Genomic DNA, 15,641 nt, shown 5'->3' with positions numbered 1-15,641 from the left:
GACGCGGGTTCGAGAGGCATCGCCCTGACAGTTTCAGAGGGAGGGATGGAGGTAGAGGGAGCGAGTGGACAGCGGTGGCGGCCACCCGGGTCACGGGGAGCAGGCGACGGGGGGCCTCGTGGCGGGCGGCCAAAAAAATTATTTTAAGCATCGGCGAGAGCCGAGGAACGTCTCCCGTGGTATGCAAGTCATGCCCCCCCCCCCTACCCCCCCCCCTCTCTCTCTCCATTCGATGCTCCCAATGACCACTTTACGCCTGTGCTATGGAGAACGATCACTGCCCGAAACGTCGCCTATCATTTTTTTCTCCCCTTTGAAGGTGTCCCCCCCCCCCGCACAGGGGCCCCTCTTATTCTGTCGGCGTGGCCTCGCTCCGCCCCCGGCCACGCCCCCTTTCTGGAACCTACCGGCAGGTTCCTGGTGGGCCCCCTTCTGTGACCTTTCCCCTCGATCCCCCTCTCGTGCCTATCCTGGCCTGCTGACTAGGCCTCGGCAAGGTAAGGTAAAAGGTACAAACAACGAGCCTACCTTTACCCAACCTTTTACCCTTACCCCATACAAATTACCCGATTACAGGGTAATTACTGGGGTACTAATACACATGAAGAAGGCTTATAACAGGCAAATGCTAGGTAGAGCGCTTTATTCATCTATAGAAGACTCTCGGTGATTCCAATTTTAAATGGAGGCCACGGACTGCGCCACGGAGCTTTTAGCGAGCGGTAAACAAGGTAGTAGGTAAACAAGGTGTTTACAGTAAACAAGGTGTTTAGGGTAAACAAGGTAGTAGGTAAACAAGGTGTTTACAGTAAACAATGTGTTTATGGTAAACAAGGTAGTAGGTAAACAAGGTGTTTACAGTAAACAAGGTGTTTATGGTAAACAAGGTAGTAGGTAAACAAGGTGTTTACGGTAAACAAGGTGTTTACGGTAAACAAGGTGTTTACAGTAAACAAGGTGTTTATGGTAAACAAAGTGTGTACGGTAAACAAGGTGTTTAGGGTAAACAATGTGTTTACCGTAAACAATGTGTGTACGGTAAACAAGGTGTGTACGGTAAACAAGGTGTGTACGGTAAACAAGGTGTTTACGGTACACAAGGTGTGTACGGTAAACAAGGTGTTTACGGTAAACAAGGTGTTTATGGTAAACAAGGTGTTTACAGTACACAAGGTGTGTACGGTAAACAAGGTGTGTACGGTAAACAAGGTGTGTACGGTAAACAAGGTGTTTACGGTAAACAAGGTGTGTACGGTAAACAAGGTATTTACTGTAAACAACGTGTTCACGGTAAACAAGGTGTTTACGGTAAACAAGGTGTTTACGGTAAACAAGGTGTTTATGGTAAACAAGGTGTTTACCGTAAACACGGTGTTTATGGTAAACAAGGTGTTTACGGTAAACAAGGTGTTTGTGGTAAACAAGGTGTGTATGGTAAACAAGGTGTTCACAGTAAACAAGGTGTTTACCGTAAACAAGGCGTTTACCTTAAACAAGGTGTTTATGGTACACAAGGTGTTTACGGTAAACAAGGCGTTTACGGTAAACAAGGTGTTTACGGTAAACAAGGCGTTTACGGTAAACAAGGCGTTTACGGTAAGCAAGGTGTTTACGGTAAACAAGGCGTTTACCGTAAACAAGGTGTTTACGGTAAACAAGGTAAACAAGGTGTTTACGGTAAACAAGGCGTTTACCGTAAACAAGGCATTTACGGTAAACAAGGTGTTTACGGTAAACAAGGTGTTTACGGTAAACAAGGTGTTTACGGGAAACAAGGAAAACAAGGTGTTTACGGTAAACAAGGTGTTTACGGTAAACAAGGTGTGTACGGTTAACAAGGTGTTTACGGTAAACAAGGTGTTTATGGTAAACAAGGTGTTTACGGTAAACAAGGTGTGTATGGTACACAAGGTGTGTACGGTAAACAAGGTGTTTACGGTAAACAAGGTGTGTATGGTAAACAAGGTGTTTACGGTAAACAAGGTGTTTACGGTAAACAAGGTGTTTATGGTAAACAAGGTGTTTACGGTACACAAGGTGTGTACGGTAAACAAGGTGTTTACCGTAAACAAGGTGTGTACGGTGAACAAGGTGTTTACGGTAAACAAGGTGTTTACGGTAAACAAGGTGTTTAGGGTAAACAAGGTGTTTATGGTAAACAAGGTGTTTACTTTTTGATTTAAAGCTTTCGTGACTGCAGTAATTCATATTCTTAGTTTTTTCGGTAAAGTCACGTTGAAGAGAAACAACAAAATAATATAATATATATAAAACAATAAAAATTCTCACGACGTTTCGACCATAACTCAAACGGTCATCTTCAGGTGTGTTGGTTTGCATAAATTTATTTTTAAACGGCGCCTTTATTTATTTATAAAAAACGTTAGCGTCACGCGTAGCGATTTGGCAGTTTGCCCAGGACTAGTCCATCTATATTTTGAAAAGAGGAGGGGGGAGACGAAATTTTTTATAATGTATGCTATCTGAAAGCCACTGTAAGCGTGAACAATCAATTAAGAACTGAAATGGTTTATCAAATCTTTCCAATGATTGCTAAGATAGAATCCATCTTCTCGGTTGAAATTGTCTCTGTGCTTGTATATGTGGATAGCCTCATGAACGAATCTCTCATGGAAGCCAGATGGCTTACAAAGAACCTCTGTCTTGGAAAAGTCAATGGCATGTGAGCCTACTGAATTAGAACAATGATCTGCTACGGCCGAGGTGTTGGTCCTACCGTGTTTAAGGTCTGCTTTGTGTTCACGAATGCGGTCCGAGACATGGCGTTTGGTTTCTCCAATGTAACTACTACCACAGAGGCAACTTAGTTTGTAGACACCAGGGTATTGTATGTCCGGAATCACATCTTTTACAGACGGAACCAGATCACGGATTTTATGTAATGTGTTGAAACGGACCTGGATCTTGTGTTTATTCAAGATTTTGGAGATCTTTTTTGTGATCCCAGCAATGTAGGGTAAAGTGATGGTTTTGAAAGGCTCCTCAAGAGGGTTCTTCTTCATGGTTTGAGTGATACCTTTGCGGATTGTATAGTCGGAGTAACCATTAGCCCTAAGAGCTTGGTGTACGTGCTTGAGTTCACTGCTTATGTGTTCCTGGTCGGATATGCATTGGGCTCTATGATACAGAGTCTTGATGAGAGAATTCTTCTGTGATGGATGGTGGTGGGAATCCGGTTTCAGATAAGCATCTGTATGGGTAGCTTTCCTGTAGACAGAGTGGCTCATTGAACCATCAGGTCTCTTTTTAATTAGGACATCCAAAAAAGGTATCTTGCCATCTATTTCGACTTCCATGGTAAATCTGATGGCTGGGTGTATGGAATTGATGTGGTCGAAGAATTGGTCTAGAGCAGGCCGGCCATGTGGCCAGATGACAAAAGTGTCATCCACGTACCTCTTCCATAAGGTTGGGCGCAGAGTGGCAGTCTGGATGGCGTCAGTCTCAAATTTCTCCATGAAAATGTTAGCTATAACTGGAGAAAGGGCGAGCCCATTGGGGTGCCCTCAGTTTGTTTGTAGAAAGTTCCATTCCAAGTGAAGTATGTATTGGTTAAACAGTGTCTCACCAGGGGGGGTACCTCAGTGTTTAGTCCTTGATGAACCAAGTCTTCAATGATTGCAATGGTGTCAGGTACAGGAACCTTGGTGAATAAGGAAACTACATCAAAACTGACAAGCAGGTCGTCTGGGGACAGGGAAATACCCTTGATTGTCGATACCAGGTGAGTAGAATTTTGTACCGCAGAGGTGGTCTTTCCAGTGAAAGGACGCAGGATTTCAGACAAAAAACGAGCTAGTTTGTAGGTGGGGGAGCTGATAGTAGAGACTATGGGACGAAGAGGTGTATCAACTTTATGTATTTTTGGTAAGCCGTATAATCTTGGTGGCCTGGCAGCAGAAGGTTTCAACGAAAACTGTTTAGATTGATCAATTAATGCGGTTGAATCAGAAATTATTTTGTTGGTTTGTGTGACGAGGCTGTTGGTGGGATCTCTTTTTATTTTTGTATAACTACCATCGTCGAGTAATTCTTTAATTTTGTTGTTGTATTCTATTTTATCCATGATGACAATAGCATTGCCTTTGTCAGCTGAGAGGACTACAATATCATTCCTCTTTTTTAATTTATATAATTCAAAACGCTCATCTTTGTTGTTTCTCTTCAACGTGACTTTACCGAAAAAACTAAGAATAAGGTGTTTACTGTAAACAAGGCGTTTACGGTAAACAAGGCGTTTACGGTAAACAAGGTGTTTACCGTAAACACCTTGTTTATGGTAAACAAGGTGTTTACGGTAAACAAGGCGTTTACCGTAAACAAGGCGTTTACCGTAAACAAGGTGTTTACGGTACACAAGGTGTTTACGGTAAACAAGGTGTTTACGGTAAACAAGGTGTGTACGGTAAACAAGGTGTTTACGGCAAACAAGGCGTTTACGGTAAACAAGGTGTTTATGGTAAACAAGGTGTTTACGGTAAACAAGGTAAACAAGGTGTTTACGGTAAACAAGGTGTTTACGGTAAACAAGGTGTTTACGGTACACAAGGTGTTTACGGTACACAAGGTGTGTACGGTAAACAAGGTGTTTACGGTAAACAAGGTGTTTACGGTAAACAAGGTGTTTACGGTAAACAAGGTGTTTACGGTAAACAAGGCGTTTACGGTAAACAAGGTGTTCACGGTAAACAAGGTGTGTACGGTAAACAAGGCGTTTACGGTAAACAAGGTGTGAACGGTAAACAAGGTGTTTATGGTAAACAAGGTGTTAACGGTAAACAAGGTGTTTACGGTAAACAAGGTGTTTACGGTAAACAAGGTGTTTACGGTAAACAAGGTGTTTATGGTAAACTAGGTGTTTATGGTAAACAAGGTGTGTACGGTAAACAAGGCGTTTACGGTAAACAAGGTGTTTAGGGTAAACAAGGTGTTTACTGTAAACAAGGTGTTTATGGTAAACAAGGTAGTAGGTAAACAAGGTGTTTACGGTAAACAAGGTGTTTATGGTAAACAAGGTGTTTACTGTAAACAAGGTGTGTATGGTAAACAAGGTGTTTACGGTAAACAAGGTGTGTACGGTAAACAAGGTGTTTATGGTAAACAAGGTGTTTACTGTAAACAAGGTGTTTACGGTAAACAAGGTGTTTACGGTAAACAAGGTGTGTATGGTACACAAGGTGTGTACGGTAAACAAGGTGTTTACGGTAAACAAGGTGTGTATGGTAAACAAGGTGTTTACGGTAAACAAGGTGTTTACGGTAAACAAGGTGTTTATGGTAAACAAGGTGTTTACGGTACACAAGGTGTGTACGGTAAACAAGGTGTTCACGGTAAACAAGGTGTTTACGGTAAACAAGGTGTTTACGGTAAACAAGGTGTTTAGGGTAAACAAGGTGTTTACTGTAAACAAGGTGTTTACTTTTTGATTTAAAGCTTTCGTGACTGCAGTAATTCATATTCTTAGTTTTTTCGGTAAAGTCACGTTGAAGAGAAACAACAAAATAATATAATATATATAAAACAATAAAAATTCTCACGACGTTTCGACCATAACTCAAACGGTCATCTTCAGGTGTGTTGGTTTGCATAAATTTATTTTTAAACGGCGCATTTATTTATTTATAAAAAAAAACGTTAGCGTCACGCGTAGCGATTTGGCAGTTTGCCCAGGACTAGTCCATCTATATTTTGAAAAGAGGAGGGGGGAGACGAAATTTTTTATAATGTATGCTGTCTGAAAGCCACTGTAAGCGTGAACAATCAATTAAGAACTGACATGGTTTATCAAATCTTTCCAATGATTGCTAAGATAGAATCCATCTTCTCGGTTGAAATTGTCTCTGTGCTTGTATATGTGGATAGCCTCATGAACGAATCTCTCATGGAAGCCAGATGGCTTACAAAGAACCTCTGTCTTGGAAAAGTCAATGGCATGTGAGCCTACTGAATTAGAACAATGATCTGCTACGGCCGAGGTGTTGGTCCTACCGTGTTTAAGGTCTGCTTTGTGTTCACGAATGCGGTCCGAGACATGGCGTTTGGTTTCTCCAATGTAACTACTACCACAGAGGCAACTTAGTTTGTAGACACCAGGGTATTGTATGTCCGGAATCACATCTTTTACAGACGGAACCAGATCACGGATTTTATGTAATGTGTTGAAACGGACCTGGATCTTGTGTTTATTCAAGATTTTGGAGATCTTTTTTGTGATCCCAGCAATGTAGGGTAAAGTGATGGTTTTGAAAGGCTCCTCAAGAGGGTTCTTCTTCATGGTTTGAGTGATACCTTTGCGGATTGTATAGTCGGAGTAACCATTAGCCCTAAGAGCTTGGTGTACGTGCTTGAGTTCACTGCTTATGTGTTCCTGGTCGGATATGCATTGGGCTCTATGATACAGAGTCTTGATGAGAGAATTCTTCTGTGATGGATGGTGGTGGGAATCCGGTTTCAGATAAGCATCTGTATGGGTAGCTTTCCTGTAGACAGAGTGGCTCATTGAACCATCAGGTCTCTTTTTAATTAGGACATCCAAAAAAGGTATCTTGCCATCTATTTCGACTTCCATGGTAAATCTGATGGCTGGGTGTATGGAATTGATGTGGTCGAAGAATTGGTCTAGAGCAGGCCGGCCATGTGGCCAGATGACAAAAGTGTCATCCACGTACCTCTTCCATAAGGTTGGGCGCAGAGTGGCAGTCTGGATGGCGTCAGTCTCAAATTTCTCCATGAAAATGTTAGCTATAACTGGAGAAAGGGCGAGCCCATTGGGGTGCCCTGAGTTTGTTTGTAGAAAGTTCCATTCCAAGTGAAGTATGTATTGGTTAAACAGTGTCTCACCAGGGGGGGTACCTCAGTGTTTAGTCCTTGATGAACCAAGTCTTCAATGATTGCAATGGTGTCAGGTACAGGAACCTTGGTGAATAAGGAAACTACATCAAAACTGACAAGCAGGTCGTCTGGGGACAGGGAAATACCCTTGATTGTCGATACCAGGTGAGTAGAATTTTGTACCGCAGAGGTGGTCTTTCCAGTGAAAGGACGCAGGATTTCAGACAAAAAACGAGCTAGTTTGTAGGTGGGGGAGCTGATAGTAGAGACTATGGGACGAAGAGGTGTATCAACTTTATGTATTTTTGGTAAGCCGTATAATCTTGGTGGCCTGGCAGCAGAAGGTTTCAACGAAAACTGTTTAGATTGATCAATTAATGCGGTTGAATCAGAAATTATTTTGTTGGTTTGTGTGACGAGGCTGTTGGTGGGATCTCTTTTTATTTTTGTATAACTACCATCGTCGAGTAATTCTTTAATTTTGTTGTTGTATTCTATTTTATCCATGATGACAATAGCATTGCCTTTGTCAGCTGAGAGGACTACAATATCATTCCTCTTTTTTAATTTATATAATTCAAAACGCTCATCTTTGTTGTTTCTCTTCAACGTGACTTTACCGAAAAAACTAAGAATACGGTGTTTACTGTAAACAAGGCGTTTACGGTAAACAAGGCGTTTACGGTAAACAAGGCGTTTACTGTAAACAAGGCGTTTACGGTAAACAAGACATTTACGGTAAACAAGGCGTTTACGGTAAACAAGGCGTTTACGGTAAACAAGGCGTTTACGGTAAACAAGGCGTTTACGGTAAACAAGGTGTTTACGGTAAACAAGGTGTGTACGGTAAACACCTTGTTTACGGTAAACAAGGTGTTTATCGTAAACAAGGTGTGTACGGTAAACAAGGTGTTTATGGTAAACAAGGTGTTTACGGTAAACAAGGTGTTTACGGTAAACAAGGCGTTTGCAGTAAACAAGGCGTTTACCGTGTAATACTTCGCGCTACCTTTACCCTACCCTTTACCTTACCCCTTGGCATGTCGACAACTTTACCCTTTACCGTTTTACCCAGCATAAAGGGTAAATTACCTTCCCTTGCCGAGGCCTACTGCCGACCTCAGGACTGCCGTACGCCGCAGATCCCTTTTCCCGCCAGCAGCCGGCGCTATGCCACTGCAACACAGTTCCACGCGCGTGGCGCGGCGCTTGAAGACGCCCCACGGCGTTTACGACGGCCGTCTGAAGCCCCCTGAACGCCGGACTCTCAATTCCTCGCCACTTTTCACACCTCCACTCCCGCACCTCTGATTGGTATGGTTGGCTACGTACGGTGCGAAAGAAGTTCAACGCGCGCACAACTATACATTACGCACTACACTAATATACACTCCGATTAGCGCGGTTGGCTACGTACGGTGCGAAAGAAGTTCAACCGCTGCCCTGCTGTCGTGTGCCCCGATTTAGATTCCGTCAGGAACGCGGTTTGCTTTCTTATTTGCTCCAATTTCTCCTTTCGTGTTGTTTTGCTTTTTCATTTCCACGTTTTCCCGCTCCCTATATCTCGTCGCCGGTTTATCCTTGAACTCCGCTACACTTTCCTCCTCTTGGCGAGTCACCGCTCGCTCACTCACTTGCTCACTCACTCGCGCGCGATAGAGACAATGAGCCTCGTCCCACCGGTGCCCAGGGCCGTATTATCCAACAGCCCACAGTAGGCACGGTGACTCGGGCCCACTTACTCACCCACCCACCCACTCACCCACCCACTAACTCATCCATCCTCTCACCCACCCACCCACTCACTCACCCACCCACTAACTCACCCATCCTCTCACCCACCCACCCACTCACCCACCCATTCACCCACCGACCCACCCACTCACTCACTCACCCACTCACTCACTCACCCACCCACTCACCCACCCACCCACTCACTCACCCACCCACTCACTCACTCACCCACCCACCCACTCACCCACTCACCCACCCACTCACCAGGGCCGTATTATCCAACAGCCCACAGTAGGCACTGTGTCTAGGGCCTACAAAAACTAAAAGGGCCCACGAAAATATTTGTTCACGATGTTTTATATTTGTTTGCATGATATTTTGTAAATGTATCTGGTGTTGTGACTGGGGGGAAGTCGCGTGAAATGTCATTCGCTAAATAAATAATGTAAGCATGATATCTTCTTGAATAAAAATAAATCAATGTATATTCTTAGCTCTTTCGGTAAAGTCACGTTGAAGGGAAACAACAAAATAATAAAATATATATAAAACAATAAAAATTCTCACGACGTTTCGTCCATGGTCGACGTTTCGAGCATGGTCGAAACGTCGTGAGAATTTTTATTGTTTTATATATTTTATTATTTTGTTGTTTCCCTTCAACGTGACTTTACCGAAAGAGCTAAGAATATGAATTACTGCAGTCACGAAAGCTTGAAATAAAAAAAAATGTATATCACAAAGCTAGGCAGAGTCATGTCAATGTCCGTCGTGTTTTTTCTTCCTAAGGTGAGAGAGAAATTAACACCTGAGATGAACTTTGAGATATATATTTTTTTCATTGCCAATTTAGCCAATAAACATCTCTTAAGTGGTGCTGTTTGCACAATCTCATTCTCAACAGAGCGTGGTAGTGCAAGGTGAAGACAAAGGCGGCGTTGTTGTTTTCCTGTGGTTGTTGTTGTTGTTGTTCTTATTATCAGCTTTAGCGAGCGACAGCCACTAAGCAACACTGGGGCAGCAGTAACCAACTGTCGAGAGTCATCACCGATGGCCAAACGAAACAGAAGAGCCTCGGGCCACCAAGAATCTTGAAATCGGGCCCTGCCGGTGCCTCCTCCTCACCCACCCACCCCGCCCATCCCCGGCCGAGCCTCTCGCTCGGACCCAAGTTTTGACCCCTTTCCCTCCTCGCCGTCGTCCGTCCGCCCAGGCTCTGTACGCGGCGCTGCCGGGCCTCTTGGACAGCAACCCATTCGCGTGCGGGCACGACGCGGCCACCGCCGTCGACGGGCACCTGCGGCTGTCGGCCGGCGTGCGCCGCGTCGTCGCCATCTACACGGCGACGCGGGAGCTGCTGGCGGCCTGCGCCGTGCACGCGGACGTCGCTGCACAGCTCTTCTCCTACCTGTTCTTCTTCTCCAACGCGTCGCTCTTCAACACGCTCATGGAGCGAGGTATTTCGCCGGCGGCGGTGGGCGGCGGGCCGACACCGTCCGTGGTGCTCCGCGTTTGTTGTTCTTGTCGATTGCCGATGCGCGTACGTATGGATGTGGAAGTTCTTTCGGAAGGACGGGGGGCGGGGGGCGGGGGATAATTTCTGACCACGTGTCCCATTTGTTGAGCTATTATTTGTGGCCAATGTAGCTTCGGGGAAACATAAGTTAATACCTCGTTGGGCTTTACATCGTAAAAGACGCGGGGCAAAGGACAACAAACCAAACAAGACGACAACATCTTCTTTGGTTCTTTCGGTAAAGTCACGTAGAATGAGAATAAAATAATAAATTGATAAAATAAAATAAGACAATAAAATTCTCACGACGTTTCGGCCACAACACAAGCGGCCTTCATCAGGTGAAGGGACGAGACTGTCTCCAGACTGTCTCCAGACAGTCTCGTCCCTTCACCTGATAAAGGCCGCTTGTGTTGTGGCCGAAACGTCGTGAGAATTTTATTGTGTTATTTTATTTTATCAATTTATTATTTTATTCTCATTCTACGTGACTTTACCGAAAGAACCAACGAAGATGAATCCTTGCAGTCACGAAAGCTTTAAATCGAAAGACGACCACAAGCAATTCTAAAGAAATGAGTTTGTCAATTTAGATGACGATTTCTAAGCGCACAGCTCCCGGCGGATTCCCAATATCGGAAGGGAGAGGGCGTTCCAGACGGCCGCAGAAGCGCGCCTGAAAGCGCCGCGCGATGACCACCGTCTTTGTTCGACGGGCCGAGCCAAAAGCCGCCGCCGCCGCCGCCGCTCGCCACGACGAGAGGACTTCAGCAGAGACACACGGAGAGAGTTCGTGTCGTGTCCGCTGTTCCTCATCCACAGTTGAAGGAGCGCTCAAACCGCAGTGGGTCTACTGTGCATGGTCCATAGTTTGGGTTGCGTAGACACGATCGCACTCCTTTGGCTCGTGTCTCTGATGTACCTCTCTCTGCGTTGCCTCTACGCATCTCTGAGTTTGACACAAGCGCGCGCGTCGTTCCCCTCCCCCCCCCCCCAAACGCCCGGTTGGACTGCGCCACGCAGGCTGCGGGGGCGGGTTCTACCACTGGTCACGGGGGGTGCAGCTGCGCGCCAACCTGGACCTGCTGCTCGAGTGGCTGCAGGAGCAGGGGCTGGGCGAGCTAGCCACGCAGTACTTCCACAAGCTTTCGAGCACCGCCGACCTGCTGGCCACGCCGAAGCTCAACCTCCTGCAGGTGACGGGGAGGGGGGGGGGGGCCAGGACTGGCCTGAAGTGGGTGGCCATCGGTGGGTAGGGCGGCAAAAGGCAGGCCAGTGGGGGGGGGGGGTTGCTCCCTCCCCCCCCCCCCTCCGATGAACTATATGGAGCTCAGTGAAGGTCTTACCTGGGAAGATACAAAAACACAATAAAATACAGAATACGATTACAGCTTAGCAAACTTGTGGTGGGGGCGGCGGCGGGGGGGGGGGGGGGGGGGGGGCTCACATTGGAGGAGGAAATCCGATAAGCTGTAAAGCTCTTTTTAGAAGATTTCCAGTCGGTGCACCGGGGTCAGAACGTTACAACAATACAAAAAAAACACGATAGGAGTGTAAAATATAGGAAAGGTAAACAAACCACTTAAAAATATATATACAAATAAAACTAATCTTTTTTTTATATCTTACGATGTAAAGCCCACTGAGGTATTAACTTATTTTTCCCCGAAGCAGCCCCTCCCCTTCCCCCACCTCTCCCATTGGCGCGGTTGGCTACGTACGGTGGGAAAGAAGTTCAACAAACATACAATATTCCCTCGCTATCCACGAACTTTGCTATCTGCGATTATGGCTTTTTGCGAATCGCATCTGGATAAAGGGGTTAGATAACATGATGAGAGAGAGAGTGATGAGAGATAAAGTGGTGAGAGATAAAGTGATGAGAGAGATAAAGTGATGAGAGATAAAGTGATGAGAGATAAAGTGGTGAGAGATAAAGCGATGAGAGAGATAAAGTGATGAGAGATAAAGTGACGAGAGATCAAGCGATGAGAGAGATAAAGTGATGAGAGAGATAAAGTGATGAGAGATAAAGTGATGAGAGATAAAGTGATGAGAGATCAAGCGATGAGAGAGATAAAGTGATTAGAGATAAAGTGATGAGAGATAAAGTGATGAGAGATAAAGTGATGAGACAAAGAGCTGTGAGTTGACAATGTTGACGTATTTAATATCTTGTATACATATTTATTTAAGGCAATTCATTAAAAATATCATTATCTGCGAATTTGCTCTTCACGAGCATCCCCGGATTGTAGCGCTCGTGAATGATGAGGGAACGCCATTATCCCAATTGAGTCATTTGCAGGGAATTTTTTTCCCCTTCAAATTTGGTACCGTGACAGGGCCTCCGGGTCGTCTTTAACGTTCCACACTTTCGAAGCAGAACGCCGAGCAGCATTCTACGGGTTAATTCACACACCGAAGCATTAAACCAAGGCGGCCTGCCGGATTCAAACCGCGAACCTCTGCGACAAAGCACTGACTCGGGCACGCGATGGAAATTTCAGGGTCGCAAACTTAAAATAAAGACTATGAAAAAGATGTTGATTTTACCAGGTAAGGCCCCACTGAGCTATGCAGCTCTATATCAGAAGTGACCCGGCTATCACTAATGAAGTGGCTTGTCATTGTGTGGAAATCTACAGCAGCGAAATTACGCTAAATGCACGTTAATTCCAAATGCGGATGGAAAAACCGCAAGACCCGGAGAAAAATCCACGCGACCACGGCGAGAGAGAAAGACACGCAAACTCCACATATATACGGCAGGCGTCACGGTCGCCATCGAATCCACGATCTCCTGCATACCAGGCGAAGGAGTTGACATCTCCTAACCCCACCTTCACCTCTCTCCATGTTCGCCGCATTATCGCGACGTCTGACCGTCGGTCTCGCGTCTATTCCGTCCGCCGCGCGCAGGCAAGCTGGCGGTCCCTGCGCTCCGACTTCCCGGCACTCAACACGGCCCAGCTGCACCACCTGCTGCGCGAGTACCAGCTGGGCGCCGGCAAGAGCCACCCGGCCACGTGGCAGCCGGACCCGGACGACAGCCAGTCGGCGCTCCGCACCGGTGCCTAGGCCACAGGGTTCCCAGCCACGCATCCGCGTCGCGCCGTTGAGTCCGGACGCCGAGTTCCGTGGAGCCGCGTGCCCAAACTAGAAACCCACCGCCACCGCCTCCGTCGCCACTGCCATGAGAAAAGGGGCATGGTTCCAAATTCCCAAGCTTTTTAAATAGGGCCCCCCCCCCCTCTACATGAATGATATGACAAACATTAAGTAAATACATTCGGTGTAACTCCTATCATAAATATTCATAGGGTACTGTAGCTCAAGAGAAAAGGGGCAGATCCGAAATAGGAATGGACAATGGGGCCTCACCAGTAAGGGGGTGGGGCCCAAGCAGGAAAGGGTGGGGGTTAAGCAGGAAGGGGTAGAGCCTAACCAGGATGGGGGTGGGGCCTAATCAGTAAGGGGTCGGGCCTTTGTAGGAAAGGGTGGGGGCTAAGCCGGAAAGGGCGTGGCCTACAAAGGAAGAAGTAGGTCCTAATTAGGAATGGGGTGGGGCATTGTCGGTAAGGGGCGGGGCCTATGCAGGAACCGGTGGGGTCTAAGCAGGAAGGGGGTGGGGGCTGCACAGGAATGGGTGGTCCTAATCAGGAAAAGGGTGGGGCCTAAGCAGGAAGGGGGTAGGTCCTAAGGAGTAAGGTGGTGGGGCTTAAAGATGAAGAGACAGGGTTCTACAAATGTTGAACTTCCCTGTGGATATAAGGTAATATAACTAATTAGAATATTTCTATATGAATAGTGTTATTCCCATTACCCCAACACAGTCCATTTGCTGGGTTTCCACTTCCCTGTGTCCCCGATTCCAATGCCGCTTTGTCGTCAGCGTCGTCGTCCCCCCCCCCCCCCTCCGCTGCAGACGTGCTGGAGAGCTTCGAGAACCACCCGCCACTCGTGCTGCCGAGCACGGGGTTCCGCGTGGACCCCGAGGGCCCGGCGCCCAGCCTGGACTTTGCCCACAACCTCCGGCAGCTACGGCAGATGCTGCGCAAGCTCAGCGGCCTCGGGGAGGGTGCCGTGGCGCCGGCAGCATCGGTAGCCGAGCCAGGCACCGCCGACGGGGAAGAGGGAAGAGGGGTGGCCGCGTCGGCCGGAGAGGTACGTCCGGCAACACCGCCGCAGCCATCGCCACTACCGCCATGGCAAATTAACCCTTTCTGAGAGATCTTGGAATGCGCGAGCGGCTCAGAATTTATTTTATTTATAGCGGCCTAACAGCGCCATTGTGTTTAAAGACGTCGTTACTCACCGCAGGGAACAATAGCGACATGACCGCCACTCTCTACGATAGCTGGCGCCAGACCGTGCCGTGCGCCCTCCAACGTGGCCTTTGACTTCCGATTCCCATCTGATGACGTGCATGCACGTGCGTACATGTGTGTGTGTACATCATCGGAAAGGGTTAATAGAGTTGTCACGCGATGAACGAGCGTGGCCGACAGATCACCGCTTCGCCAGCACCACATTTTTAAGGGCGACCCCACGTGAAATTTGCGCGACGTTTCGCGAGCACGAAATCTCGTTCACCGGCCGTGACGCGACGCGCTCGCCAGCATGAGTAAACATTATTATTCCATATTCAGAATGCGGTCGTTCCACCGCTGCGCGCGCCCGTCTCTGCACGCCAGTAACCGCGCCGGCATTGCGTGCTGGGCGGCCGCAGGCGGAAAACCACGGCGAGGAGGAGCGGGCGAGGAGCCGCACGGCGGAGCAGCTCTCCGCTCCGCCACAGGACCGCGGCGCGAGCACCGGCTGCGAGAACGGTCATGCCCTGGGATCCGGCGGAGGGGGTGGTGGCCGTGGTGGAGTGGAGGGCAACCCGGGCCGGGAGGGGAGCCCCACCAAGACCGGTGGGGCAGCAGCGACGACGACGACGCAGGACGCGGTCCACAGACGGAGCTCCGCGACGTCCCGGGTCAAGACGGAGGTTCTCAACTTGGAAATCGGCCAGAGGAGGAGGTCAATGACGGGGCCAACGACGGCGGCGAAGGCCGGCTCGAACGCGGAGCTGGGCCAGAGGCGGAGCTCCGCGTCTTCGCGGGTCCGCTCCGAGGTCCTTGGCGTGGAGCTGGGCCTGAAGGAACGCGGCGGCGGCAGCGAGGGAGCCGTCGTGGGAGAGGGCCCCGACGCGGAGGCGGGCCCCCGGCGGAGCTCCGCTTCTAGGGTTAAGACGGACGTTCTCAATGTGGAGCTGGGGTCAAACAGTAGGAGCCTCGGCGCCGCGAGGAAGGGCTCCGGCGGAGAGGTGGGCCAGGCACGGAGCTCCACCGTGGGGACACACGGCGGGGACGTGCTGAGCTTGCGCCAGGCAGAGCTCACGCAGAGACTCCAGCACTTGGAGATACAGAGCATGATGCGCAAGGTGACATGGCACGCTGATCGCGGATGTGTCTCTGTAAGGGTTAAACTCTCGCCGTCGCTACCTCTTCTGTTTTAACACGGAGTGGTAGTGGTAGTAGTAGGAGTAGTA

The 15,641-nt window shown here is 48.1% G+C and overlaps 1 protein-coding gene across 1 annotated transcript in view; it reads left to right on the top strand.

Moving 5' to 3' along the window:
• RADIL (Rap associating with DIL domain) overlaps nt 1-15,641 on the top strand; it is an 82,801-nt gene that overhangs the window by 58,721 nt on the left and 8,439 nt on the right. Inside the window, exons 11-15 of the mRNA XM_076052788.1 lie at nt 9,800-10,043; nt 11,126-11,298; nt 13,025-13,175; nt 14,031-14,269; nt 14,835-15,605. Of these exons, the coding sequence (XP_075908903.1) occupies nt 9,800-10,043; nt 11,126-11,298; nt 13,025-13,175; nt 14,031-14,269; nt 14,835-15,605 (1,578 nt within the window). The remainder of the gene's footprint in view (nt 1-9,799; nt 10,044-11,125; nt 11,299-13,024; nt 13,176-14,030; nt 14,270-14,834; nt 15,606-15,641) is intronic.

Source organism: Petromyzon marinus, chromosome 58 (genome assembly GCF_048934315.1).
Source record: "Petromyzon marinus isolate PM22_M1 ecotype Great Lakes invasive population chromosome 58, UKy_Petmar_22M1.pri1.0, whole genome shotgun sequence".
NCBI classification, from domain to species: domain Eukaryota; kingdom Metazoa; phylum Chordata; class Hyperoartia; order Petromyzontiformes; family Petromyzontidae; genus Petromyzon; species Petromyzon marinus.
Note: the sequence above shows the minus strand (reverse complement) of the source record. Positions and strands in the feature narration are given on the sequence as shown.